At 58.0% G+C, this 9657-nt stretch overlaps 1 protein-coding gene across 1 annotated transcript in view; it reads left to right on the forward strand.

Annotated features, from left to right (window-relative positions):
• Positions 1–2000: 2000 nt before the first annotated feature.
• VOLCADRAFT_106310 (uncharacterized protein) overlaps positions 2001–9657 on the forward strand; it is a gene marked incomplete at both ends in the record, with an annotated part of 11754 nt that continues 4097 nt past the window's right edge. Inside the window, 12 exons of the mRNA XM_002954177.1 lie at positions 2001–2067; positions 2408–2496; positions 3062–3187; positions 3588–4373; positions 4778–5012; positions 5568–6067; positions 6522–6687; positions 7178–7240; positions 7571–7728; positions 8335–8499; positions 8788–9069; positions 9460–9510. Of these exons, the coding sequence (XP_002954223.1) occupies positions 2001–2067; positions 2408–2496; positions 3062–3187; positions 3588–4373; positions 4778–5012; positions 5568–6067; positions 6522–6687; positions 7178–7240; positions 7571–7728; positions 8335–8499; positions 8788–9069; positions 9460–9510 (2688 nt within the window). The remainder of the gene's footprint in view (positions 2068–2407; positions 2497–3061; positions 3188–3587; positions 4374–4777; positions 5013–5567; positions 6068–6521; positions 6688–7177; positions 7241–7570; positions 7729–8334; positions 8500–8787; positions 9070–9459; positions 9511–9657) is intronic.

The following is a 9657-nucleotide window of genomic DNA, read 5'->3' on the forward strand; positions in this document are numbered from 1 at the left end:
ATTGATTAGGACACAGTGGCTGACCCCTTGTGGTCACCTATCTAACCTGAACCCAAGCCATTAAGGAGCCGAAATAAGTATTTGAGTATAAGCTTGTATATCGATACCAGGCTACGACGCACAGCGGCTGCAGGAGTGTAATTCTGGCACCTGAAGCGTCCAGGCCTTGACCCAAGTGCATGACATGGCGGACCCACGCACTTTAGGAATTGGATTGAAGCAAGCTGTCGATGTATTGTCTCTTCCGTAAGTCATGTGCATCTGGTGATGCTTGCTCTCTGTCCTGTCCGTAACGACCATCCGCTGTGCCGCTGTCTTGTTCTCGCGCCGCAGACCCAGCCAGCGAAGCCAAGCACAGGTTTCAAAACTTGCATCATTCCTACGTAACCAAGACGTAAGTTTTTGTCCGCCTATCCGTCCGGCGACCCAAGATATTCTTCACTGCCCGCCACAGTCCCACCCAAAAACATATGAGGTCACTCCTTGCAGGGCTTTTTTAGCGCTTTAAATAATGTCGACATTGAGGTTGTAGGCAAATGGCTGGGTAAGCTTTCGCGCTACGCACTCGCACTCCAACTGCCTTAACAAGAACCTATCTAGTAACAAATAAATTCCATGACCGACCGCAGGCTACGAATACATTTACCCATCTCAACCTGTCTACAAGCAGGGCGATTTCGGTGAAAGCATGTAAGATTAGCGCAAAGCGCCTTCTTGACGCAGATAGCAGTCTTACAAGTCCTGCACGAAATGGATGCCTCGGGGACGCCACCCTTCTGTAAAAAATTCCAATATTCCGACTCATACGCGCCTGAAACCATACGCGCAGGTACATTGTTATCGGGGGCGCCTGCGAATTCGTCACGCCGTTCGACTCGTTGTCGGGCCAGAAAGGTAGGTGGCCCATCAATCAGCTGTCAATCAATTCGCGGGTGTTAAACGCCGCAGGAAAGCAACCCTTGGATCCCCAAAAGACCTTAAATTACGTAAGCCAGCAGCTGTCTCTTCCCCCTTCCCAAAATTGGCCGTCCCCCCATTCCTCCCCTTTCCCCCCATTTTAAGCCCTACCAAAGGCTTCCATTTTGATATTTCGGCAAAATTAAAGCGCAATCAGAAGAGTATATAGCTTTCCTTGCACCGTCCAACCAACACCAACAAGGACATGCATGCAGACATAGCTACAGGCAGTGATTTTTTTTCATTTAGGGGGGGTCTCAATTTATTCCAACCTAAGTAACGAAGTTGCTAGCGTCGCCGTTATGTATTCCTTAAGAGTGGGGCGCTGGGGGGGGCTACGCCCCCCCCAGACCCCCCCCGATAAGTTACAACTCCCCTCATAGACCAAGAGGCACGCACTGCGTTGGCGCGTTTTCGTTCATGTGCGCACGCTTCATGCACATGCATAGATAGTTCTGGCACTGTTTGTGAACAAAAAGTAAATCCGACCAAGCCAAGGCCCAAAGCAAGCAACCGCATAGCAAATCAAAGGCCGTCACCGGGGATTTTCCTTCTGCTTGTCCCGCCATGCACCGTCGCTCATGCCCTTGCGGATGCGCTGTGTCTGAGCCCGCTTGGCACTGCGAGCGCTCGGGTTGGGCGCCTCGCCGCATTCGTTGTTGTCAAGCTGATTGGGTGACAGCTTGCGCTTATGCTGATCACAACCGCCATGGAAGGCAGGGGTAATGGCGCCCGTGTCATCGGTCGCCGCTGGCAGCAACATTGCCGATGCATTACCGACAACAGCACCGCCGTCCCAAACGCCTTTATCAGGAAAAATTTCAGACTTATCTTGCTGTTTTTGTGTTTGCTCGGCGTTCAAGTCGTTGCCTTTTGCGTGTTTGTCTATGGAAGGACCGGTCATACATTCTGCTATGCCGCGTTGACTCACGGGCTTGACCTTCTTACGGCCCCTCATATCTATTTTATGATCGATAATACTAAGTTCTGCACACTACGGAGCAATCTGGCAGCAATGGACGTTTTTGGCTGAAGGAATGAAAATGTACGGATCGGCCTCACTTTGTTCCTTATTTCCAAAGGCCAAAAAGGCCTCTTTATTCCTTAAAAGTAATATATTACTTAAAAAAAACACTGGCTACAGGCACACGCAGCGCATCGCTTACGTGTCCTCGTTTGTGAGTTGCAGCTTCTCGCATCCCCTCGTCCGATCCGCCTCCCCTCGTCCTTTTTTCCCCTTTTCTGCCCTATCCTGGAGCTTTGTCCATTAATTTTCATAACGTATATTATTGCTTTTCTGCTTCTTGCTTCTTGCAAGTATTTCCCCCAGTCCTTCCGACACTCACACACACACACACACACACACACACACACACACACACACACACACACACACACACACCCCTTTCCCAACACACACACACACACCACCACGATTACCCGGGTGCAGTGCTCCCCTCAGAGCTGCTGCTGGTGGCGGGTTACTCCTTCGGCGAGGCCGCTCTGGTGGCGCCACGTCAGCCCCGCAGTCGTACAGTGGTGGGCTCTCCAGCCGCTGGAGGGGCACACCTGGCGGTATTCAATCGGAGCACACTGAGCAATCTGAGGTTCATGGGGGCAGCGAATGTAAGAGGGAATATGCATGTTTACGTGTATGCATGTATGTTTGCACGTTTGCATGTACGCATGTATACTTGTATGCATGTATGTATGCAACGCGCGTGTGTGCGTAAAAGTTTGGGTGGGTCATGTTTTCCGTTTGTGTCGGTTGTGCAGATGGGCTCGATTACCTGAAACCAGTGGCTTGATCAACGATCAACCAACCACCCAACGAACTAACGGAATAAAGCTGTGCTATTGACACACGGCACATCGTACATCGGTGGTCCTGGACCCTTTGCTTCACTTCTTGCGTCACTTGAATGACACATCCACTTGCAACTTGAGCAGACACACACTCTCTCACACAGACACACAGACACACAGACACACAGACACACAGACACACAGACACACAGACACACAGACACACACACAGACACACACACAGACACACTCACATAGACACACACACGTCCACCCCCCCGACCCCGACCCCCTTCAGGCCGACACCAGCCACGCCCTCGAGGCTGTCCTGGCTGCGTGCTGTCTGGGAGTGCTGCGTCATCCCCCTGGCTCGCGATCCCCCGAGGAGGTCGACATGCTGACGGAGTTCATGAAGAGCATGGAGGTGGGCAGTCGTGGGGTGGGGTGGGTTGTGTGTGTGGGGGGGGGGGGATGGCGGGGGGGCCCCTGCCTAGGGATTGTATGATGATGAGTGCACGTTTTCGGCGCATGAACCGAGCCGCGAGGATGCCGCAGATGTACATGGCATGGGGTATGGCATATGGTGCATGTGCGCATGCGCACGGATGCAAGGGTGTTCGCCCGGGGTGGGGGTTGTCCCGGGGTGTGGGTGTGTGGGCCGTGTGAAGTGAAGAGGGGCGCCGTGCGTGCAGGGGGCCCGTGGAGGGGTCTGTGTGTGTTTTGTAGACCGTCAAGCCACGGTGCGGACCCCACATCCGTCCGTTGGCTTTCTGGCTTTGGCGTCCCTCCCTCGGCCGCTCCCTCTCCCGCACGCCCATCGCCAGTTTACCCCACCTCACCTCACCTCACCTCACCTCACCTCACCTCACCTCACCTCACCTCACCTCACCTCACCTCACCTCACCTCACCTCACCTCACCTCACCTCACCTCACCCCTCACCTCACCTCATTCCACACCACCATTTCGCCTGGGCCCTGCTACCTGCTACTGCTGCAGGCGTTTCAGAAGCTGCCCCCAGATATGGTATGGCGCCTGGCTTCAGACTGCTCACATGTACGACTGCCGCCAGGCCGCGTTCTCTTCGAGGAGGACGCTCCAGGGAACTGCATGTACGTTGTGGTTTCGGGGCAGTGCCAGGTTCGAGCCCGACCGCTGGCATTACGGCAAAAGACCGCGTCTGGCGGAGGTCGCGGACTGATGAGACCGGGGTCGCTGGGAATCGGTTTGACCATGACGCCGCGGCGGCTGCATGTGACTGGCGTCACCGGCGGCGGCGGTGGCGGGGGTAGCCGAATGTTGGAGACGACGCCGCGGTCGTTGGTGTCGTTCACGTCGACATCAAACGCGGGCGCAGCGACGGAGGCGGCGGCGGGGCCGGCGGCGGCCGCGCCGCCGCCGCCGCCCGCTGGCGGCAGTGTCGTACGATATCGAGCAGACGGCAAGGTCGCGACGGTGATGACATTGCCGGGGGACGCGCGGCGGCGGCGGCAGACGAATGGCAGTAGCGGCGCAACAAGTACTGCTGGCGGCGGCGGCGGCGGTGGTGCTGGCGGAAGCGGCGGCGGTGAAGACGACCTGACGGACGAGGAACAGCAGCAACAACGGCGGGTAGGCATGGCGGGACGAGTCGTTTCTATTAGATGTACGGATGTACGGATGATCCTACCATATGTCGTGCTTACGTGCTGAACTATTGAACACTTACTGCTGCCTGCGGTACGAAAATATACGTACATAATAACTACAGCTCGCGATGAGCCCATCAGCGCATGTAAGCTTGAAAATAATGCTATAGTCGGTTCTGAGGCACAGGCCCGAGGATTTAAATCTGCAGCGAAAAGGCCCTGGTTGACAAAGAAGCCTGATTAGGAAATGCCCAGGGGACCGGGCCCAAAGGGTGTGTTTCTTGAAAAAGTGCTGGGCGGGGTTCATGATGAGTGACCTCCAGATGTCCTGTGAGAAATCGACCCATGGGTCGGGCGGTCGGTTGCTTGTCCCTGCACCGCACACAGGCCCGTGTCAGCGCGCCACCGGCGGCGGCGGCGGCCGGCAGCACTGGCGGCGGTGCGACGGGCAACAAAGACAGCCCTTTTTGGATAGCCCGCTATATGGAGGATACGTTGAAGAGGCTTCACCTGTCCGACAGTACGGCAGGCCTGGGGCAGCAAATGACGCCGCTGGCGGCGGTGGCAGCGGCCAAGTGGCGGCAAGCGACTTCCGGCCGCCGCACCGGCGACAGTACGGCAGGTGGTGGCGGAGGCAGCGGCAGCGGCAGTGGGAGTGGCACCGGCAGCGGCAGCGACCCGGCGACGACAGCGCCGGCGGGGGTAGCGGCTGCGGATGGGGACGGGGCGGAGGAGGAGGGGATGGAGGCGTTGCTGGGTCGAGCGGCTGCCAGGGCCTTGCGCCAGGCGGTTTCGGAGCAAAGGGCTCGAAAAGGACAAAATTATGGATTGGACGCCGATGTGGCGCATGACGAGGATGCCGGAGGCGGCGGGGGCAGCAGCAGCGGTAGCGCTGGCAGCAGTAATGGCAGTAGCAGTGGTAGCGGAGCGGCCTCACGCCCCACCACCGCGACCGCGGCAGCAGCGTCGGGGGCGGCGACGGCGACGGCGGCGGCAGCAGCGCCTACGCCAGCGCCAACGGCGCCGGCGCCGGCGCAGGAGCACACTCTGCCGTCCGGCGGCGGCAGCGGCGACGGCGCCGCCGTCGGCCCTGCTGCGATCCTCCCGGCGACGGCGATATCTCCGGTGACGGCATCTTCGCCGTCGCCGCCGCCGCCACCACTCACCGCGCCCGCAGTCGCTTTGGAAGACCCCGCTAAGCGACTCCTTTCCAAAATAGGCAGTCGCGACCCAGCCAACGTCAGCCGTACTCTATTGGCGGAGCTCGTCCAGCGCGCTGACGTGGGTGTCGTACTGTACGAAGTCGCGAAGAAGCTAGTGAAACGCGGCGGCGGCCCACGCCGCATCAATCACACAACGTCCCAGCGGATCAATCGTGTACTGCACCACCAGATTCGCGCCGGACCAGATCAGTTGCTCCAGGGGACCCTCCAGGGCCAGAAGGTTCTCGGCCGCCATTCCAACCTGGCACCTTCCCGTACATCTTCCTTATGGACCAAGGGCCTTGCGGCTGCCGTACTGGTTTCGGCGCATCCTCCTCATCATCAAAACACCAGCCAGCACCACCACCATCACCCCCTCCGGCCGGCAAGCCGCCAGGGCGTCGCGCTGGTAACGGTGCCGCCACCGCCGCAGCTGGCGGTCAGCCACACTTGGGGCGAGTTTCCTTCCGTACAGGTACGTACGACAGCCATTGTCTCTATGTATGTGTATACGTCGGGGGAATTTTAGTGGCCGGTCAAAAGAGCTTATGGAAGAGCCCCAAGAGGTGTGATTTGGTTTGGTGTCGTACTTAACCGAGATCGACGGTCACGTAAGGCCCCCATATCCAGGCAAAGGTAGCTCTTCGCTTGTTAACGTTGGGGGGGTGGAAACCCTGCCTGCCGGTGTGTACATCTGTCTATCTGTCAGTCAGTCTGTCTATCTGTCTGTCTGTCAGTCAGTCAGTGACTCCGTTGACGAAACCAATAAACATGTTGAGTTGTACATTTGTCTATGGCATAACTAATGCTGGCACGACCAAATGAACATGTAGGGGTACGAGTACTCCCCCGCCCTCTCTCCCCCTTAAACTTAGGGCCCCCCATCTCCTCCCCCCCCTCGATGCATACACGAACTTACACAAAAACAGGCAAATCCCCGCTCCTCTCACAACCTCGCACCGGGCACCCGCCCCGGCAGCGCCCTCACCTCCGCCGTCTCGGGTTACGCGGACGTGGATGTGGAGGTTGGTGATGACGTGTCGGAAGTAGACTGGAACGGCAGTGAGCTGTACAGCCTGGCGTCGTACAAGCCCGGTACGGTAGGGCCATACGGTCGGCGCATGCCGGCTGCGGATGTGGACCACAGCGCACTGATCAACGCGGGTAAGTGAGTGAGTGGGTGGCGAGTGAGTGGGCGAGTGAGTGGGCGAGTGAGTGGGCGAGTGGGCGAGCGAGTGAGTGGGCGAGCGAGCGAGTGAGCTAGCGAGTGAGTGGGCGGATGGTGCGCGAGTGTGGGCGAGTGAATGCACGAATGAGCGGGCGAGTGGTGCGCAAGTGAGCGGGCGAGCGAACGAGTGGTGGGCGAGTGAGTGGGTGAGTGGGTAAAACACAAGGCTGGTTTGGGTTTGTGTCCCAAGCGCGCGGGGAGGGAGAGAGAATACGGTTTACGTGTCATACATGGAAGTTGTGTTTTGTTCGACTGAGACGCAGGTTAATTTAACCATCCTGTTATTGTCGTACAGCTCTTTCTTAACCGCTGCCTCGACTGGGCCCAACCACCCAACGACATAATGTGATGCTGCAGAGCATCTCAGCCAAGCGGAGTTGGAGTCAGTGTACGGCCCGGTCATCCGTACAATTACTCCCGGTCAGTCTTTTGGGGAATTGGCGCTCCTGCACCGGGATTCCCGCCGGACTGCCACAGTTATTACGGGTATGTCGTACATGCAACGGTCATGTAACGGATTACGGTTAACGGATGACGACAGGCACGTACAAAGCTGTACGCGCATTGTTCGGTTAAGGGTGCATGTGCGTACGGCTTACTTGGTTGCTGTTGACGATACGGACCGCTACAGTCGTACGGCTGTACGGGCAGGCGAGGCGCTGTGGACGATACGGACCGCTGTAGTCGTACACACAAACCCACGCGTCCCCCTTACCTTTACCCGTCCTTCCGCTGCTTACCCGCCACCAGCAGCTTCCCGAGCCGCCACTTCCTCCGTCGGCATCTCCCACACCACCACCACGCCCATCTCCCCCGCCCCCACGGTGAACCTCCATGACACCGACCAGCCAGTGGACCTCATCTGCATTACCCGCAACACCTACAACTATACGGTGCGAGCCAGCCAGGTAAGTTTGTATTTCGTTGTGTCGGTATGTCCGTATGTCGGTGTGTCGGTATGTTCTCATGTACTGAACCAAGAAGAAGTATGTCTGTATGTTTTCATTGAAGGGGGGGGGGTGAGAGGTACCTCTCAGGGGGCGCTGCTGCTGCACAGCATTTTGCTTCCTGGTGCCTACCTGACTGCTTGTCTGTCTGTCATTATGTCTATGTCTGTCTAATTATTTTATGTGTCTATATGTCTGTCTGTCTGCCCGACTGCATGTCCGCCTGTTCTACCTGCCTTCTTCTCGTATATATATAAAGACCGTCCCACCCCTCAGTCCAGCCCTAAAACGTTGTCGCGTCATCAAACTGTAGCTTAGACCAAGTATATGCGTACGGGAGACGAAACCCGAACGTGTCCTCTCTATCTCTCAACCCCTTTCCCCCCTCCCCCCTTTCCTTTTTTTTTACGTTTGCTACTATCTTTTTTGCTACTATCTTTTTTACGTTTGCTACTATCTTGCCCTGGCAGCAGCTTCAATCGCGTGTGGTTCGTCTTTCCCCCCTTTCCTTTCCCCCCTCCCCCCTTTCCTTTCCCCCAAACCCCCGGGGATGCCCCCCACCACCAGGTGACTCAGCTGCAGAGCCTGTTGACCTTCCTGGCACGTCTGTCTCCCTTCCGCGGGCTGGACGATCAGCAGCGGGCCAGTCTGGCGGTGTTTTGCCGCCCCTTGGAGGTGGCTCCAGGGGCGGTGCTGGCGGTGCAGGGAGAACCCGCAGACACGCTCTGGATGGTGGGTGCAACGGGGCGGCCGGAGCTGCATGGGCCATGGGCTAGGCTATACCCACCCTCCCATCTCCCTACCCCCCAACAGATCCGTAAATACGGCCATTGACAGCTGGTTTATTTAAATTTGCACATAGTTTATAAACCCCATATATATGCGTATTGCAGAAAGCCGTAATATAATACTGAGAAGAATCTCCGCAACGGTATTGTAACTAATGACTGTACGACAAACGGCACAACTGAAATGGAAACCAACAATTACGATTACAACCCGCCAACCTTCGCGTCACAGGTTCAAGAGGGCGAGGTAATGCTGCTAGACAGTACGGCAGCGCTGGTGGAGCCCATTTTGTCCCGCCCTGGAGCCTTGCGATCGCCGCTACTGCGGTACAAAAGCCAGCCGACAATGGCCGTCGGTGGCGGCGGCGGCGGCGGCGGCGGCGGCGGCGGTGCCGACGGCCCCGACGGTGGCGGCGCCGGCGGCCGCAGGTTGCTGCGGCAGCTGTCGGTTCCGGAGGGTACCGGCGTCGGTACGGCACGCGGCCTGCGCCCTGTCGTACCCGGCTTGCGGAAGGTAGGGTGCGCGGCTTCTACGGACGCATCGACGCGGCGGCGGCGGCGGCGGCAGTAGCAAAGCTGACTGATGCCCGTTCATTTCATGAGGTGGCGGGTGGGCGCCCGTCATCGGATGACGTCATCGCAGCGCACGACCACCTGGCGACTAACATGCCGTACCTGCCGTGGCTCCAAAACTTGTGTATATTTAAAAGATCCTGTCCACGCTAACTCGTAATCTTAACTGCAAAGAGCTCCCCACAACAGCCTTATACTCCCGGCGTGACTTCGATTCCTGACGCGTCCGCTTTTTTTGTCTCATTTCGTGTGTGTGGACTCCTCCAGGAATCTTCCGGCCGTCGGGTCATGTTTGTGAGCGGCGCAACAAACTCTAACCGCGGCGCCGCAGCCAGCGGTGGCAGCGGTAGCAGCAGCGGCGGTGCAGCCGCCTCCGCTACAGGTGGCGGCGGCGGCGGCGGCGCCGCCGACGGGCCCCCGCTGCGGTACATCAGTCCAGCCGCGCTGAACTCTTTAGGGGGAATCCTGACCCACATGGGGCCAGGCGGCATTTTTGGAGAAGGGCTGCTAATGACGGCGGGAGTGCCGG

The sequence above is a fragment of the Volvox carteri genome (assembly GCF_000143455.1).
Source record: "Volvox carteri f. nagariensis unplaced genomic scaffold VOLCAscaffold_41, whole genome shotgun sequence".
Classification (NCBI taxonomy): Eukaryota; Viridiplantae; Chlorophyta; class Chlorophyceae; order Chlamydomonadales; family Volvocaceae; genus Volvox; species Volvox carteri.